This window comes from Heterodontus francisci, chromosome 2, assembly GCF_036365525.1.
Source record: "Heterodontus francisci isolate sHetFra1 chromosome 2, sHetFra1.hap1, whole genome shotgun sequence".
Classification (NCBI taxonomy): Eukaryota; Metazoa; Chordata; class Chondrichthyes; order Heterodontiformes; family Heterodontidae; genus Heterodontus; species Heterodontus francisci.
The window spans coordinates 157,034,696-157,054,884 of record NC_090372.1 but is presented as its reverse complement, the minus strand read 5'-3'; the positions used below and the strand labels follow the sequence as shown (position 1 = coordinate 157,054,884).

The following is a 20,189-nucleotide window of genomic DNA, read 5'->3' as shown; positions in this document are numbered from 1 at the left end:
CAAAAACCAGGGAACATAGATTTCAGGTTAGGGGCAGGAGGTTTAGTGGGGATTTGAGGAAAAATGTTTTCACCCAGAGGGTGGTTGGAATCTGGTACACACTGCCTGAAGGGGTGGTAGAGGCAGGAACCCTCACAACATTTAAGGAGTATTTAGATGAGTACTTGAAATGCCATAGCATACAAGGCTACGGGCCAAGTGCTGGAAAATGGGATTAGAATAGATAGGCTTGATGGCCGGCACAGACATGGTGGGGTGAAGGGCTGTTTCTGTGCTGTATAACTCTATTACTCTATGACTCTGAAATCCCACTGTGGCTCAGTTAATAGCACTTCTTGTCTCTAAGTTCAAAGGTCCTGGGTTCAAGTTACACTCTCAGTCTTTAGCATAAAAATCCTGATGAAAGGTCACTGACCTGAAACGCCAACTCTGCTTCTCTCTACACAGATGCTGCCAGACCTGCTGAGTATTTCTACCACTTCCTGTTTTTATTTCATAACAATCCTGGACTATTGAAGGTGCATCGTCACTTGATCAAATAATCACAGCCACCATCTCAGATAATGGCACTGTGTGTACTTTAGAGGGTAGCACAGAGTTCGGATCTGCACGTGATGCGTCATTGGGCACAAGTGGGGTGTAGCCAAGCCAGGGGCAAAGGACAGGTTGTGTGCCAGCTAGCTGGAGGGCGAGGCCATAGATGAGTTCTGTTGCAGGGGACTCAGATGAGGATTTCAATGGGACGCCACACAGGAGAACACTAATGGTCATCCACACCAAGATGCTTGGTGCATTGGCAGTGTTTGTCACTATCAAGGGGATGGCAGAGTCTGAATACAAGTTGGCAGAGGGCTTTCCTTTTGAGTTTGGAGTGCACTCGTTCCAGTGTGGAAGTAGTAGCAAGCTCCATGACAGCACTTGTGGACCCAGCAATGCTGCAGAGTCTGGTGGCCATTGTCTCAGCTTCCAACTCAGCACAGGCAGAAGCCACCCAACATCTCAGTGCTGCAATGGAAGCTCAGACTGAGATTTGAGATCCATATTGCTGGCATGTAGGCTCAGACTGCTGCCATCGTGGCTGCGGTACCAATACTCAAAGGAGCTTGCAGGCTCTCACAGCAGTCCAACAATCTGTCCTCCAACAGATTACTAGGATTGCTGAGGCACTGCCCTGGGCAGAGGCAGTGGCACCAGCCGTCCTCTCTCAGGATGACAACATTCATATTCCCAGCACTGCCACTCCGCCAGAGGCTGCTACCAGGATAGCAGGGATTCACCAACATGATATTCTGTCCATGGTTGCACATCCACTGCATATTGGTGAAGTGGTAGCCCTTGCAGTTCTGGTACATCTCCCCATTTATATGTGGAGCCTGCAGAGACCATTGGGAATCCTGCTCCCCTGGTAGATCCAGGTGCCCACTCCTCCTGCTTTTGGTTGATAAAAGAGAAGACGATTAAGTCCCTCTCCTGGAATACAGGCCCTCTGTCACCTCTCTGATACAGCTAAGGATGGCAAACTGGGAAGCATTGGTTATGTCGCCTGCTCCCACTTGGAGGGATCCCCTTGCATAGAAGGTGAGATTGACAGTGGGCTTGATGCCCACTAGTAGGTCGACCTTGTCCTGCTGTCCGGCTGTAAGTCCTGTTGAGGGAGGTGGCACAAATCAGTGGCCACCTCCTTGCTGAAAACATAGGCACCTCACCCACTCCTCCTGGCTGAGGTGGAGGTAGCAGAAGTGCTCCCTGAATACCCTTGGTGGGTAGGGTCTTCTTTTGCGACCCCTTCTCCTTTTCCCTCTGAACACAGCTTCCCCTCTGAGCAGCCTGTGCTCATGTCCCTGTTGTGTTGACTTAATAGTCTTCTATTTTATCAACAAAAAGCAGGAGGAGTGGGCACCAAGATAGACAGCAACTATATCCCCCATCACTCTAGCAGGCTTTCTGTTGACAGTTTGAACTGATTCTTAAACATTTTCCAGAATGCTGTTGCCAGGCAATTCTGCAAAACTGCCTTTTAACCAATGGAATCTCAATAATGCAGTCTTTAACACACCAATACAATCTTTCCTGTTAGGTTGATTTATATACCTCATTTACATTCAAAAATATTTGCAGGGATCTTAGTATATTGGCAATATTTTTGCAGTTTATGAATTATCTTGCATTGAAAACCCTGCTGAGCATTACGCAATATTTGCATGTGGGAAAAATATCACATGGCACCAGGCAGCACAAACATTTCTAATGCATTTATTTTCTTAGTTATGAATCTTCCAAGTTTAAATAAAAACAGACAAAGCAAGAGTTGTCTCACTGAGTCTTGCTTAAGGGGAAGAGACGGTTGCCCACCTCTTTCTGGAATGTGGCTTTGCAAAGCAAGTGTGGAAAGAGATGCAGTGGTTTTTGTCAAGGTTCAGCCCAAGCAGCTCTGTAACACAGGAGTCTCTGCTCTACGGGCTGTTCCCAGGGACGCACACCGAGACAAACATCAACTGCTGCTGGAGGACTATCAATTCGGTGAAAGACGCCCTTTGGTCTGCCCGAAACTTGCTGGTCTTCCAGCGCAAAGAGTTGTCCACGACGGTATGTTGCGGACTGGCACATTCCAAGGTCCAGGACTATGTGTTGAGGGACACACTAATGCTTGGGGCAGCCGCGGCAAAGGCTCAATGGGGAAAGACCACTGTGTAAGGTCCCCCCACCAAGGTGAACTGAGGGGCTGGACTAATGAAAAACCCCTCAACTGTATCCAGAAAATATCCGAATAAGGGTCACTGACCCGAAACGTTAACTCTGCTTCTCTTTTCACAGATGCTGCCAGACCTGCTGAGTGGTTCCAGCATTTCTTGTTTTTATTCCAGAAAATATTTGTTTTGCTGTAAAATGTACATAGCATGTAAAATGAAATGGAAGGGTTGTGAGGCACCTCACTCCTGTATTGAAGGAAACTGATCTCTTTTGCACTCCTTGTATTATTTGACTTTGTGCTTTTTGGAACTGTTTTGTAATGTATTTTTTACAGTTTTATATGAATAAAGTATATTTTGGAAATTTAAAAAAATGGAGTCTTGCTTAATACCGGTAAAACACAAAATTACTCCAATGACTAAACCAATATCACAAAGACAAAAGAATCCTTTCAGCTCAGCAAAAAAACACCAAACATCAATTACTTGCTGTGAAGAAATGAATCATTAATAATAACAGCAATGAACATAGAAGGGCTTAGAAAAAAAGAGAAAGAGAGCACTTCACACATACTGAACTAGTTCTTAGTCTAACCATTGTTGTGTCGAGACAAGACAGTCGTTTTGCAAATAGCAGCAATCCCACAGCAAAGAACTGTATCAGCAGATAATGTATTTTTAATGGAGTTGGTTGAAGGTGGAATGTTGGTATCTCTGTAGCTTGGGGACGCTGAACTCTGGCTAAGAGCAAGTAACTGAGCACAGACCAGAAATTAATCTGGGACCGCCTGGACGGTGGATGCAACTGAGAATCAATGAGGTTATGAGATGTAAGAAATGGAGAGATTTGAGAAGAGACCAGGCAATATGAAGATAGACAGGGAGAAAGGAGAGAGAACATGGATAGACCAGAAACTACAGGAATGAGGATGGAGAATCTGGCAGCCAGCCATCATGCAGGCAACAGAGTGAAGTAAAGAAAAATGGAAGTATTAAGATAATAGCTCATCTAGTTTGTCTTTTGGTGGCTTACTGAATAGGATGTAAGGGAAACACTGCTGATCGTATATCTCCAAGTGCAGGTAAGAGAGATACACTGACATTGGAAAATTTCAGGAAGTGCCTTAAATCTGGGATAAAATTAACTAATCACTTTAAAGTGTAGATATTGATTCAGGAAAACTGATAAAATGAAGAATTTTATTCCTATGTGTCCCTTTACACTTGTGTTAAAATTCAATAACGAAAATATTGATGGACATTTTAATACTAAGCAAACCTGACTGCGAACTACTTGTAATTGTTGCATTGTAAAAGCTAACACTCAGAACAACTTTCATTTCACAGAGGAGCCATTTAGCCAAGTTTTAAAAATTCATTGTTGAACAATCATGTCGAAAGTTTTCACTTGAGGATTTAATAATTTCCTGTGGTCATCAGAAATCACATACACTCAGAGTTTGTTGGAGGGTTCTAGTTCTGGCAGAAATGCAAAGAGGTGGAGCAAAAGGCACACTGACCTCAGAAGCTGGATCATAGTCTTTAAATATGAGGGGCAGATTGAAAGATAAACATCAGGAGGCTGCATCCACACATTATTTTAACAGTCCTCATTTTCTAGTCCAGCCAACCAGAATAACGAAGGTAAGAATCTTTAATATATTTCATATTTTTAGAGCTTATTGTACAAATAATTGTTCATTCCAACAATTTCTTTAAATTTTTATAAACTTTCCAACTTTACCAACTGGAATTGCTATCGGAAAGAAAGTGTTTGATTCACAAGTAATATCATAACATGGACAAAATAAGGCCATCCATTTCCTCTACATTATTGATTTTTCTCCCAGTGTACTTGTTTTTCACTTGGAGCATCACTGAAGTAGAAGCAAACTTTAGTTCAGTACATTACTGGGACAACTCGATAACACACTTGTTATTTTCGTGACATTTTGACATTCTTTTTCTTCTAATCTTTTGTCCATTTTAAAAATTTTCTGGTTTTGTTTCAGTTTTTTAAAATAAATTTCTACTCTGCGATACAGATAAATTCACCGTTCTCAAGCTCCTAGTGGGGAACAGCACTCAAAGTGACAAACATTGGTGAATTTATGCTCCAACCTTATCCTTATCCCATACTCCTTTTGATTGTGATTCCTCTTTGGTATGGTTTCCCTCCCATGACAGCAATTTTATTTTAAAATATTTATTGAACCAGTCATGCTTGTTAAGAATCTCTTCCTAAAATGGAAAAAAATATTGCTCACATTTAGTGCTAAAGATTCGCCAACTTGCTCCACCAGCATAACTAGGCAGAGAGAGATTTGCACCAACTTGTGAAAGGTTAGGCCCAAACCATCCAGGACTTCTGGGGCAGACTATTTCCAAAAAATACAGGCAGTTGCCAATGCCAGTATTTGTGCATCTTGTCATCGGCTGTACAGGAAGCAATATGTAGTGCTTGCTAGCCACATACAGATAAAGTTGGTAGAATGTCTTAAGACAGTTAACAAAATCAGTGTTAACATTTCAGGTCTGTGTGACCTTTCATCAGAATTAGCAAAAGTTAGAAATGTAATAGGTTTTGAGCAAGTGAAGGGGGGGTTGGGGGTGGGTGGTTGGAGAAGGACAAAAGGGAAAGTCTGTGATGGGGTGGCGGGCAGGAGGGGTTAAGTGACAAAAGGTTTCATTGTACAAAGCCAAAACGGGTAGTAATTGGACAAGTAAAGAAACAAAAGATGTGTCTGGATGAGGTGCAAATGAGAGGATAGCAGCCATCTAATGCAAAGTAAAAGAAATAAGAAAGAAACAAGGGATGCGGGAGAAAAAAAAAGACCTGCAAAAAAAAAACACTGAACAAGAAAAAACTGGGGGAGAGGTTATGATCCTTTCTGCAAGCTGGAGGAACAGTACCTCATCTTTCGACTGGGCACTTTACACGCTTCCAGACTAAAAATTGAGCCCAATAAATTTTAGATCATAACCTCTGCTGCCATTTTTTTCCTTTATACTTTTTTTGCTGATTCATTTTACTTTCACCCCATCCCTTGTTTCTTTCTTAATGTCTTTACTTCGTGTTCAGACTGCTATCCTGTCATCTTTTGTTTCTTTACTTATCTCATTACCACTCCCTTTGGCTTTGTCATTTTGTCATTGAATCTCTCCTGCCCGCCACCCTATCACATACTTTCCCTTTTGTTCTTCTTCCCTCTCCCTGCTTTCATTTGCACAAAATCTATCACATTTCTAACTTTTGCCAGTTCTGATGAAAGGTCACAGACCTGAAATTTTAACTCTGTTTTTCTCTCCACTGATGCTGCCTGACCTGCTGAGTACTTCCAGCATTTCCTGTTTTTGTTTCAGATTTCCAACTTCATAGTATTTTGCTTTTGTAATAAAATTATTTCTTTTTCTCAGACAGTAAATTTGGACAAATATTTACTTTCTAGAGTGGGTCCCGGGTAGTGGAGTAGCATAATCCACGGTCTTGATCACTTCTGTGAAACCCATTTACACTACTTTATTGCACTGGGCATCATTATTCTGCAATTGCCCAGCACATTTGGTGAAGGGGATGGAAGCAGTGAGTGAATTACAATGGAAATTACAGTGATAATGGAATCCTGCCTGTTTGTATGACACCAGGAGATGAAAATACTGACCAATCCCAAAGCCCGGAAAAATTTTCAGATACTTATCTTCAGGTTGGTAACCTGGTATTGCTGAATCTGAACCACATCTGTCTTCTCCTGCTGGGACCCCAGCTATTCACAATCTCTATCAATGAATTGAATGTGTGGATTAAATATATTTCCAAGTTTGCAGATGGCACAAAACTAGGTGGAAGTGTGAGTTGTGAGAAGGATGCAAAGACGCTTCAAGGGATTTAGAGAGGCTAAGTGAGTGGGAAAAAAATTGGCAGATGGAATACAATGTGGAGAAATGTGAGGTTGTCCACTTTGGTAGGAAACACAGAAATACCGAGTATTTCTTAAATGGTCAGAGGCTGGGAAGTGCTAAACTTCAGAGGGACTTGTGTGTCCTTGTTCATGGTCACTGAAAGCTAACATGCATGTGCAGCAAGCAATTAAGAAGGCAAATGGTATGTTGGCCTTTCTTCCAAGAGGATTTGAGTATAGGAGTAAAGATGTCTTACTGCAATTATATAAAGCCTTGGTGAGACCGTACCTGGAGTATTGTGTGCAGTTTTGCTCTCCTTACCTAAGGAAAGAAATACTTGCCATAGAGGGAGTGCAACGAAGGTTAACCAACCAAATTCCTGGGATGGAGGGATTGGGAAAGTAGCAAAAAACCCTATTGGAATGTCTTGAGGAAAGATTAAATAGACTGGGCCTTTATTCTCTGGAGTTTAGAAGAATGAGAGGTGATCTCATTCAAACGTATAAAATTCTTACAGGGCTCGACAGGGTAGATGTAAGAAGGATGTTTCTAATGCAGGTCTAAGGAAGGTCTAATGCAGGTGGGGAGTATACAGTAAGTGGCAGATCCCTTAGGAGTATTGACAGGCAGAGAGATCTGGGCGTACAGGTTCACAGGTCACTGAAAGTGGCAACGCAGGTGGATAAGGTAGTCAAGAAGGCATACGGCATGCTTGTCTTCATCGGTCGGGGCATACGAGTATAAAAATTGGCAAGTCATGCTGCAGCTGTACAGAACTTTACTTAGGCCACACTTAGAATATTGCGTGCAATTCTGGTCGCCACACTACCAGAAGGACATGGAGGCTTTGGAGAGGGTACAGAGGAGGTTTACCAGGAAGTTGCCTGGTCTGGAGGGCATTAGCTATGAGGAGAGGTTGGATAAACTTGGATTGTTTTCACTGGAACGACGGAGGTGGAGGGGCAACATGAGAGAGGTTTACAAAGTTATGAGCAGCATGGACAGAGTGGATAGTCAGAAGCTTTTTCCCAGGGTGGAAGAGTCAGTTACTAGGGGACATAGGTTTAAGGTGCGAGGGGCAAAGTTTAGAGGGGATGTGCGAGGCAAGTTCTTTACACAGAGGGTGGTGAGTGCCTGGAACCTGCTGCCAGGGGAGGTGGTGGAAGCAGGTATGATAGCGACGTTTAAGAGGCATCTTGACAAATACATGAATAGGATGGGAATAGAGGGATACGGTCCCCGGAAGTGCAGAAGGTTTTAGTTTAGGCAGGCATCAAGATCGGCGCAGGCTTGGAGGGCCGAATGGCCTGTTCCTGTGCTCTACTGTTCTTTGTTCTTTGTTTCCCCTGGCTGGGGATTCTAGAACCAGGGGACACAGTCTCAGAATAAGGGACAAGCTATTTAGGACTGAAATGAGGAGGAATTTCTTCACTCAGAGGGTGGTGAATCTTTGGACTTCGCTGCCCCAGAGGGCTATGGAGGCTCAGTCTTTGAGTATACTCTAGACTGAGATTGATAGATTTTTACATACTAAAAACATCAAGGGATATTGGGATAGTGCAGGAAAATGGTGTTGAAGTAGATCAGCCATGATCTCATTGAATGGCAGAGCAAGCTTTAAGGGCTGAATGGCCTACTCCTGCTCCTATTTCTAATGCTCTTATGTTATTATGCAAGGTTCCTACACCAGTAAACCTCAGTATCAGATAATGTTTAAGAATTCATCATCATCCTGGTAAACATGAAGGACATCATGATATCTGATGATAAAAACCAAGATGTGCAGTGATGCTAATAGTGACATGACTGGTGTCACACATTGGCCAGAATCTTCCTAGCCCTTGGAGGCGGTGGCCGGGAAAGTGGCAGAAAACCTTATTGGAATGGCCCTGATGTGGCCTCGCTTCTGGGTGAGTTTCCCAGGACCAGGGATGGGCAATAAATGCTGGCCTTGCCAGTGATGCTCACATTTCATGAACAAATAAAAGAAAAAAAATCCACTATGCCCTCCCACATCTCAGTTTCACCCACTGTCTTTAACTGGACGGAGAACATGCTGGCAGCCTAATAATTGACTGCCTTCCGGAAAATTTCCCCAGCTGACCCAAGCGTGGTCGGAGCTTGGAATCGGTCCCAGTGTAAAAACTGTTATAATGCAGAAGATTCTACCCATCTTGTCCATACTGAAGCAAAATCAATTCAAAAATTATGTTGAAAAGAAAGCTTAGGAAAATTTTCCGTTAAGAAGAAAGATGCAAAATAACAACATGAATATCAATACCGTGGATGTTGGCATGTTCTAATTTGTTACAGCTAATTGATCAGAGAAAACATTGTAAAATTTCATCTAACTTTGTTTTTCAGAGATGGACAGCAATTCGTCAGGCATGATCCCACTTCATCAGACTAGCAGCAGGAAAAGGTTGGACCATAAGTGGGACGCAATTTGCATTTTTGGCACTGGGGACTTTGGCAGATCCTTGGGCATGAGGTTGCTCAAGTCAGGTTACCCAGTGGTATTTGGTAGCCGAAACCCAAAGAACTCTACCCTGCTGCCAAGTGGAGCACAAGTGCTTAGCCACACGGAGGCCCTGAAAACATCGAAGATCATTTTCTTGGCTGTTCACAGGGAAAACTATGATTTTCTCTCGTCTCTGTCCGATCTGCTAGATGAAAAAGTGCTGGTGGATGTGAGCAACAACCTCAGAATGAACCAATACCCTGAGTCCAATGCTCAGTATCTGTCCCAGCTGGTTCCTAAAGCAAATGTAGTGAAGGGATTTAACACAGTTTCAGCCTGGGCCCTGCAGTCAGGCAGTCTGGATGCCAGCAGTCAGGTAATTTCACATAGGTGTCGACTTATTATGTGAAGAAATTGAGGTTAGCAATAAAACTATGGTCTGCACTGATCAATTAACTGTATTTTTAAAACAATATTAAGTAGTTTATGCTGAATATGTTGAAATGTTGCATCAATATTTTCACCAGTAATAAAAATTACTATTCTATGTTTCAGGTCTTTGTCTGTGGCGATGACAATAAATCTAAACAACTGGTGATGGATGTTGCCAGAAGTATAGGCCTCACTCCTTTAGACCAGGGATCCCTGCTAGCAGCTGAAGAACTGGAGAACTACCCTCTCCAGCTCTTTCCCATGTGGAAACTACCACTTATTATAACGGCTAGTCTCACAGTATTCTTCTTCTTGTACTATGTGGTGATGAAAGTGATCTATTCTTATGTAAAAAAGAAAGCCGATCTAACCTATCTGATGGTGATTTCCATACCCAATCATGTTTTTCCAATTGTCAGTCTCATTCTGCTTGGCTTGGTTTACCTACCAGGTGTGATTGCTGCATTCCTCCAACTCTACAGAGGGACAAAGTACAAGAGATTCCCTAACTGGCTCGACAGATGGATGTTGTGCCGAAAGCAGCTTGGGCTTGTATCATTTGCCTATGGCTTCCTTCATATTTTTTATTCGTTGGTCAAACCACTTAGATACACATATTATTGGTGGCAAACTCAGTATACCATATCACAGGTAAGGTTTGCTTCTGAATTTTCATGTATTTCTGTTTTCATATCATTCTATCTGGATACTGCATGAGACTGAATGGATAGTACTGTGGTGTGGGTTCTGTATCACCCAGCTGCTGTGGGGATGTATTATGTGAAGGCCAATAACCCCCTACAGGGATAGAGAGAAAATAAGAGAAGATCTGCTGTACAGAACTTTAGTTAGGCCACACTTAGAATATTGCGTGCAATTCTGGTCGCCACACTACCAGAAGGACGTGGAGGCTTTGTAGCGGGTACAGAAGAGGTTTACCAGGATGTTGCCTGGTCTGGAGGGCATTAGCTATGAGGAGAGGTTGGATAAACTCGGATTGTTTTCACTGGAACGACGGAGGTGGAGGGGTGACATGATAGAGGTTGACAAAGTTATGAGCAGCATGGACAGAGTGGATAGTCAGAAGCTTTTTCCCAGGGTGGAAGAGTCAGTTACTAGGGGACATAGGTTTAAGGTGAGAGGAGCAAAGTTTAGAGGGGATGTGCGAGGTAAGTTCTTTACACAGAGGGTGGTGAGTGCCTGGAACTTGCTGCCGGGGGAGGTGGTGGAAGCAGGTACAATAGTGACGTTTAAGAGGCATCTTGACAAATACATGAATAGGATGGGAGTAGAGGGATACGGTCCCCGGAAGTGCAGAAGGTTTTAGTTTCGGCAGGCATCAAGATCGGCGCAGGCTTGGAGGGCCGAATGGCCTGTTCCTGTGCTGTACTGTTCTTTGTTCTTTGTTCTTTGATCTAGAAATAAATTCCCTGCAGATCTCTCGGCCAGCGAATTCCATGGCTTGGAAAGTCTACAAAAGAGTAAATAACGAGGGACAGTTTTTTCGGATAAATATTTAATGTCAAGAACTATGATTTATTAAAGCATTATCATTCTTTTATGTTCTTTGTTTTTGTTAATTTACCGTCATTCCTTCATTATCCTGTGATAGCTCGCTAACATTTGCAGGGGTTAAGCAGCAGCTCCAATAAACAAGCTTCTTCAATCCATGTGTTTCCTCTATCCAGTTTCTTCAACCCACAAATTTCCATAATCACATTGCATTTCTTAAGCCAAAGACTAATGGAAAATATAAAACTCTGTGTTTTATGAAGATGGGTGACCTTCATTGTAGCTGTAGCTGCACATTTTTTTTTTGTATTTTTTCTCAAATAAGTAGACTGTACTAAGTTTTACTGAGAATCTGGATATGATTGTACCTGCACTGAATACTTTGAGATATTTCTTCTCCTTGTAAACCTACTCAATGGCTGTTGGTGTAGTTCCGAAGCCTGCTCCGCTCCTCACATGGGCCCTATTTTAACTCTGTGCAAGTGAATGGGTTATGAGTGAGTTAAAATTGCATCCAAATGTTTCAGGTCAATGACCTTTCATCAGAACTGAAGGTGATATAGATGAATAGCCTTTAAGCAAGTACAAAGCCAAGGACAGGTGGGAGGGTGGTGTAAGAGAAAATAAATTACAATTGGTGCAAGGTAAAATGAGTGATAATGAGACAAATGCTTTCAAAAGGCATTTGATTAAGTATCACATAACAGGCTTGTTGGAAAAATTGCCACCCATGGGATTAAAGGGGCAGTGGCTAGGTGGGTAGGAAATTGGCTAAGGGACAGAAACCAGTGAGTATTGGCGAACTGTTACTTTCCAGACTGGAGGGAAGTATACAGTGTTTTTATATTCTTTCATGGGATGTGAGCATCGCTGACTAGGCCAGCATTTGTTCCCAATCCCTAGTTGCCCTTGAGCAGGTGGTGGTGAGCTGCCTCCTTGAACAGCTGCAGTCCATCTGGTGTAGGTATACCCACAGTGCTGTTAGGGATGGCGTTCCAAGCTTTTGACCCAGTGGCAATGAGGGAATGGCGACATAGTTCCAAGTCAGGATGGTGTGTGTCTTGGAGAGGAACTTGAAGGTGGTGGCACTGTCATGCAGCTGCTGCCCTTGTTCTTCTAAGCGGTAGAGATCACAGGTTTGGAAGGTGCTGTTGGAGGAGGCTTAGTGCAGTGTTGCTGCAGTGCATCTTGTAGATTGTATGCACTGTTGCCACTCTGGAGGGAGTGAATGTTTAAGATGGTGGATGGAGTACCAATCAAGCAGGCTTCTTTGTCCTGGATGGTGTCGAGCTTCTTGAGTGTTCTTCAAGCTGCACCCATCGAGGCCTCTCTCAGGGAGCAATTTTGGGGTCATTCTTCTTTTAGATATATCTAAATAACTTGGACTTGGATATACAGGGCATAGTTTCAAAGTTTGTAGGTGACATAAAACTAGGAAATGCAGTAAACAGTGAGCAAAATAGTAACAGACTGACTTCAGGAGGACATATACTAGTGAATTGGGCAGACACATGGCAGATGAAATTTAATGCATAAAAGTGTAAAGTGATTCATTTGGGAAGAAAGAGGACAGAGAGTGTCAACTAAATGATACAATTTTAACGAGAGTGAAAGAACAGAGAGACAAATGTTTGAAGGTGGCAGGACAAGTGAGAACGCTGTTAACAAGTCTTACGGGATCTTTGACTCTATAAATAAAGGCATAGGCCCTAAAAATAGCTGTGAGGCATGCAGGGAAGTGGGGGTATGGGTTTCCGCAGGTTCTCCTGAATGTAATGGCAGGATCAGTTTTAATCTTATTCAAAAGGTTTTCTGGCTGCAGCCAGCCAGATTGACAGTCTAGTTGTCTGTCAGGCATGAGCAGCCAGGGAGTGGAGCAAAGGTAAGTCCATTTTGGGGTGGGGGGAGGTCAGACATCTCGGTGCGGGGCAGGAGTGGCTGTTGGCTGATCGCAGGGGTTCCATTGCAGGAGGGCGTGGTCAGCCAATTGGGAGAGTAGATTTTGGGACCGAATAGGCTGTTGGTGAGGGCCCCATCATGGAGGCTTGGCCAATTGTGGATGTCCCATCTCCAGGGGTTGGCTGGATAAATCAGAAAACCTAGGAGACTTTTCTGAGGCTGAGCACACTGCCCCACCCGTGCATACACTGCCATCGCCCCATTGCCTACACCATTCTGATTCTTCAGTCATTGTTTTCTTTTCAGCTTCACTCTTTTCAACTTTAAATGCTGCAGCAGAACTCAATGTCATTCCCACCTAATGGCAGTAAACAAATGGTCACTATTTTGCCACTGTCCTCCAGCCCTAACCAATTATGCCCTTCAGAAACTTGCACAGATTAGTGGCGGAGTCACGTGGTCAGATGGATGTCCTGTACTGCTGTGAACCCACCAATGAGAGGGAAATCTAACCCTAAAAGTCATCTGATAAAATATCACTTCAGTATGATTCACGTGCTTCAATATTAGAAGCCTGCACCCCATTTGACATGTACCTGTTATCTCAGCCAATGAGTTAAAATGTTTATGATATTAACATAGAGGGATACTGAAAACAAGGGCAGGCCGCAGGCTGCGGAGCCGCCACGATATTAAGCGGGGCAGCTCATTTAAATAGCCAGGGTGGGCCGCCACGCCACCCCCCCCCCTCCCAATGACGTGGAGGGAGAGGGCTGTCCATCCCCAGCATTTTTAAAGGGCATTGAGCCCTACCGCTCAATTAAAAAATTTACAGAGAACCAGCAGCAGGAAGACTGCGCCGGGATAGACGGCAGGAACGTAAGTATTATTAATTCATTAATTTAAATTTATTTACATATGTTAATGGGGGTCCCATCGCCTAGTGGTGGGCAGGGGTGCCACCATGAAGCCTCACCGCTGCCAGCAATATCGGGTCGGGCCCTCCCGCCGTGGGGTGCATGGCAACCATCTCCCGGAGGCATTTTCCAGCCCTCCTGCCACGACCCCTAATGTCAGGGGGTCTGTAAAATTCAGCCCATAAAGTTTAATGCATTTGCGTGATATTTTCTTGTCTTCAATTATAATGTAGCCCAGAACCATAGAATAATTTAAGAATTAGCTGAATGCTGTAATGGGCAGACTGTAGGTTTTTTTTCCTGGAGGGATGAGCTAGAATTGCCTTCCTTATCCATAAGTGCCCAATTAAGGGCCACCCCCACTTCCCCAATCACTCCCAGGACTCGAGACGCTCCCCCCCTTCCCCCCAAACGACCACCCTTGCCTCACCGGGGCGCGACCGATTTCCCCAACGAGTCAACCCTTACTTCCCTTCAGTCCTGGCTCCATGTGGCCGGAAGCTCAATGAGGCGGGACATCCTCATTCAAGCGATTGGAAGTCCCGCCTCGGAAAAATTAAAGCCCAGGGACCTGTAAAATGCGGGTCAGATCCCAGGGCTGGGTGGAAGTGGATTCGTCACCAACTTTTACATTGGTGGCCAGCTCTCGTCCGCCCGGCGTAAAATCCAATCCCTTGTCCACCTGCCTTTTTGCCCAGTTCTGCTAATGCCTAACATTTTCCACACATTCTCAATGGTTGTTTTATTTTCATTGTCTATATATGGAACTCAGTCCTGTTTTCAGGTTCTTGGGGTTGTGATACATTACTGGTTATATGTGCTGGGAATTTTCTCAGGGGGTTTCTCCTGATTGACCACTGTAGCTTAAGTGGAAGATTGGCAGAAACTCAGTTTGCAAAGGTTATCCGCCACAGTTGTGACGGCTGATCAGGATAACTGAGGAAATATGATGCCTGCAGGTCAATGGAAATAAAAAGTGGGAGAGATGTAAAAGGAGCTGCCAACTCGCTGTCATCCATTTTACACCATAGCACGACATCAAGATCTATCCCACATACTGAGGATCTTACACTTCGTTGGTACTATGCATTGAGATTGAAAGGATCTAGCTGGCAGCTTTTAATGGAGGATGTGAACTCAGTATAGAACTAACAAACATTGGCTTTATTTTGTTCAGTGGTTGCCTGCTCGTTTGAAGCATCCATAAGAGAATTGGATCAATTCATTCTGATTCAGAAAAAAGCAGCACAAATTGAGTATGGATATAAGTATGAAAAATGGTCAGATTTGGCCCTGTAACTGGGCTTGAATGAGTGAATAAATTAAATGAAGTGAATGGCCTTTGTTCATTCACGCATTCTTCTGTTTTACTGCAATGTTATATTCAGGATTGTTATTTTAATCACCACAAATAATCCACGAATTGTGATCCAAGAAGGTGATTTAAAAGCCCAGCCTGTTTAAAGTGGGATTGTTTCTCTCTGTGACTGACTTATTGTCAAATTGTCAAGCTGCCACATAAATAGGTACCACACATTTTTGTACCTTAATACAGTTTATTTCTTGTTTTCAACCCAGATGAAAAAGAACACAACCTCAGAGATGGAGATGGTCTGGGTCTGGCGTAGCGATTTGTTTTACGCACTTGGAATTTTGGGCTTTTTTGTCTTCTGCTTGCTTGGAATAACATCCCTTCCATCTGTCAGCAATACAATGAACTGGAGAGAATTCAGATTTGTCCAGGTAGTGCATTAGTTAGTTATAGAGGGTCGTTCATTACGATATAATTTTGGTATATAATGGGGAGTCAGATAAACCAAACATAACTAGGCAGCAATGCTTAACTGTCAATATATTTAGGCTTATCAACAAATGTTTAAGAATGGCTTGCATAGGTCAATGATAGGAAATAAGTTTCCATTCTTCATATATAAATTTAAGTTGCGAAAGCAAGGTGAAATCTGAAATTCTGTCCCCCAAAAGGTTGTGGACACTGGGTTAGTTAATGTCTTCAAGACTGAGATTGAGACAGACTTTTGTTAGGTAAGATTATCATGGGATATGGATCAAGGATGGGTTAATGGAGTTGAGGTATATATCAGCCATGATCTAACTAAATGGCAGAACAAGGTGGAGAGTTTGAATAGTGGACTCTTGTTCCTATGTCCAATGGTCATAATGCAAGGCACAATCATAGTTGAAGAAGTAATAGAGAAGGTAAAGTATATCAGGAATTACTAATTTCATTGTTTCCAGTTGAAAGTCTGTATTGTTTCGAAGGAAGGGAAGCTGAGATGTAAAGAGGTCCATAATTTTGAGGACTTGGGAAGGAATGGGTCAGACTAGGGACAGAGCAATGAGCTTTGATTTCAACATAGTGAGGATCCAAAGAATTAGGAAAGCATAAAAGATTACATATTTGGAGGTTAGGAGTATGAAAAGTTCAGAGAAGCACTGGCAATAATGGTATATAATGCAGAGTGGAGGAGTACTCCTCTGGGTCCCAGAAGGAAATTTTAGGTCTGCTCTGTCCCAAGCTTCCCTCTCTCTCCCCGACTATGATTCCTGTAGGACTCTTTCCCCACCTGTACTGAAGGCTTATCAGTACCAGAGACCGTTCCTGCTGGTTTCCAGTGGGAGTGTCTCCTGTCACCCGATTTTGACAACCAGGCACCTGTCTCCTGTTGACTTCCAGACTGTCTTGGTTGGGAAGTTGCATTCTAATGAAGCCTGGCCATTAAAAGTAGTTGGGCCTCCCTGCCACTCCCAAAGGGCTGGCTGCTCACTCAGCCAAGTTCCTGTCTGGGACTTAAAATCAATCCCCAGAAGTCAAATTCTAAACTCTATGATCTGGAAAACTGATCTGTTGAACTTATTTATGCTGAATATCTTTTCAGGTACATGTTTTCAGTTTACATTAGACTGCATCAACTACTGTGATTTAAGAGGCAGTATTTGGTCAATGGAATTTTCTTTCACTACAAAACATTCAACTGTGGTTATTTTGTGTTTGCTCTCAGTGAGAAGCACGTGTTTAAATGATCTCGATGTGATGTCAGAAATATGAATCATTAATCTTGCCTAAAATATTTCTCCTTTCCTTCCAGTCAAAGCTGGGTCATGTCACGCTGCTGTTGTGCACGAGTCACGCTGCTGTACTTGGAGGGAATACATTTCTAAGACCCACATCGTATAAATGGGGGCTTCCACCAGGGTACATACTGTCCATGGTGATTCCTTGCATTGTGCTGGTTCTAAAGCTGATTCTCATAACTCCATGTGTAGACAGAATGATCACAAGAATCCGACAGGGTTGGGAAAGGAAAGGAAAAGACTTAGGCAATCTAAACATTTAATCAAAAGCATTCCACCTGAATAATATCTGTTTTGCAAATGCATGATTAGTCTATTCTGAATAGAATACTACAGAAATGTTCGACACTGGAATCTGGTACCCCACACCTCTTGGAATAATGGCATTTCTGATGTTAAATGTTATCATTCCTGACCCATCTCCAGAAAGTAGGCTACTCTCCCGAACCCCAACACGCCCCGGTTAAACTGAAAGTGGGATTGTGTTTGCAGAACTGAGGTCTAGTTTCCCATTTTTGACAGGTAAACCCATCTCTCGCTGACATCCCCCTCCTGCACCCTTCCTGAGGGTTAAAATTACCCCTGCTCTGTCACTAATATCTGTCTGTTAACAGTCACCTATAAAATCAGCGTCTCACTTTAATTTAAATGGTATTATAAATAATACCTGTATTGATATTGCTGCTTATCATGGTGAAACATCTCCATGTCATTTTAACATCTGAGGTCAGTGTAAAACTGATGACAGCAGATCAGCCATTGAAATCAATGCAAAAGAAAATTACAAGGGAGGTATTAAAATGGGAGGTCAATCTGCTATCGCCTGTTCAACACAATTGGCTGAAGTTAAAATGATCCCCCAAGTGCTTACTATAGAAAATTTCTCAAAGGTACATAAGACCTCAATGCCATTTTGATGCTGTTATGTTGGCGTCTGCAGTGCACGATCTTCATTAAGCCAGCACATAAAGTGGTCAAACTAACGGTGATTAAAACTGGAGGTGCTTGCAAAATTGCTGAATGTGAGTGGTTTTAAGGCTCCTCCTGGACCGACATAATTCACCACGCTTGCTACTGGACTTTCCACAGCAACCCCCAGCCCCACCTCCCTTCCCCATCCTTCCCCAAAACCCCTCACTGTGCCTGGAAGCTTCTCATTAAGATGAGCACCCCACCCCCACCCCCGAAGTTTGAGCCTGTATTGGAGCTGCTGGATTTCCTACCCTGTGCAACCCCTGCCCACCCCATCCCACTCAGCAAGATGCCTGTCAGCACTGCAAATGCGCAGGCAGCTCACCAATACTGTTCTAATGAATCCTAAACATGAAAATAACTTGGACCTCCAGGAAATATCATCAAATGGGTAGTGGGCTCAATCTGTCACCCCACCAGCCCCCGCCCACCACCCACCTGATAAATGGGTAGCTTGAAAATCAAGCTGTAGTATTAGATTTTGTTTTAGTTGCGACGTCAGTAGTGTTGCAGTGGACTGTATCATCAAGACACATCATTGTTTTTAAATTCAGTAAAATGCAGTCTTTAAAAATATACTCAGTCAAATACAATATACAATACATGGTGTAGCAAAAGTTATGAGGTATATTTACTTGTACCGTCAAAATACAAAAGTAGCATGAAAATTATTCGGACTGTTTCCTGGTCCTGTTGCATAGGGATGCTTTCATCGTTGCTGTAGAAATCCAACGTTGTAGTTCAATGTAAAGGCCTACTCGGGTCTGGGGGAAAAATACCCAACCCGAACTTGACAGAACCACATCGGACCCGAGCCCGACCCAGCCCAAGTCCTTCCATTTTTTTCCCACGTGCGACCCGATCCGCACCCGACCTGACACGACCCGAGCCCAACCCGACCACCGGAATGTTCACTTTACATACCTTCCGATTCTGAATTTTTCACTTTTTCAGCTTGTGCAGATAAGCAACAAAAACTGAAATTGGACTTGAAAGGTTGTTTAAAAAGATGAAGATTGGAGCCACAAAGTCAGTGATTGCTTGGTCACGAGTTAAACAGAAACCCATGGAGTTGTGCCCAGACAGGTTGTGCCAAACTGTACCAGTATCTGTATTGCTTAAAATAAACACAGCAATTGCCCGAAGGCTCAGAAAATATCATTATACATTACCTAGACTCCTGCTATACTGGTTGAAATACTTGCTGCAAGTTTATCCAGTGAGCAGCTGAGATGCAGAGACCAGGAAGGTCCTGAGTTATTAATTATTATAAAATATATAGTATTTATATAAAAAATAAAATATCACTGTAAGGACTCGAGTCTCATACAGTACTGTATGTGTGTAGACTAGAGTCCTGACAGTGATCATTTTATATTTTTTATATAAATACTGTATATTTTATAATTAATCACTCAGGACCTTCCTGGTCTCTGCATCTCAGCTGCTCACTGGATAAACTTGCAACAAGTATTTCAACCTGTAAAGCAGGAGTCTAGGTAATGTATAATGATATTTTCTGAGCCTTCGGGCAATTGCTGTATTTATTTTAAGTAATACAGATACTGGTACAATGTGGCACAACCTGTCTGGACACAACTCCATGGGTTTCTGTTTAACTCGTGACCAAACAATCACTGACTGCGTGGCTCCAATCTTCTTTTTAAACAAACTTTCAAGTCCAATTAATACTGTGTGTGTCCGATCCGGACCCGGCTCGACCTGGACCCGACCCGAGCCTGAAAGCCAGACCTGGCAGAGTGACCCGACCCGACCTGAACCTGACACATGTCGTCGGATCCCGTCGGGTTCGGGTCGTATAGCAGGCCTGTCAATGCATTGCGACTAATAGTATGGACTGAGTGATAGAAAGCAGCTCCAGATTTACAGTGAACATGACCTATGAATTTGAACTGCGCAGTACAGGGAACATTGATGGACTAAAGTAATGATCAACTTGCTGAAATACTTAATTGAATTCATGTATTTTTGCATTATATACAGCTACAATATACTCTATATTTACAATAAAGTTCCTCACTCGTAATTCACCTTTGAAATTTATGTGTAATAACATAGCAATTGTTCAATGTAAAAAGACCAAGTACATCGACTTTACCATCGATGATTTTGGTGGTTGGATGATACATGGCTCATGGAGTAGCTGATTAATCATAGCAATCAATCTCTATCAATTAGTCTACAACAGACCCAGTCATGATGGAGGAAAACTACACAGGTGGAGAGCTTTGAGAACCAATTGCACTGACTTATTTTTTCGATATCTATTACAATATTGGGTTTTGAACAACC

The 20,189-nt window shown here is 43.0% G+C and overlaps 1 protein-coding gene across 1 annotated transcript; it reads left to right on the top strand.

Annotated features, from left to right (window-relative positions):
• The first annotated feature begins 4,104 nt into the window (after positions 1 to 4,104).
• LOC137347780 (metalloreductase STEAP4-like) lies at positions 4,105 to 18,938 on the top strand. The gene is made up of 5 exons (XM_068012750.1): positions 4,105 to 4,334; positions 8,955 to 9,427; positions 9,607 to 10,134; positions 15,390 to 15,554; positions 16,919 to 18,938. The coding sequence occupies exons 2-5, from the start codon at positions 8,957 to 8,959 to the stop codon at positions 17,165 to 17,167; spliced, it is 1,413 nt and encodes a 470-aa protein (XP_067868851.1). The 5' UTR covers positions 4,105 to 4,334; positions 8,955 to 8,956; the 3' UTR covers positions 17,168 to 18,938.
• Positions 18,939 to 20,189: the final 1,251 nt, after the last annotated feature.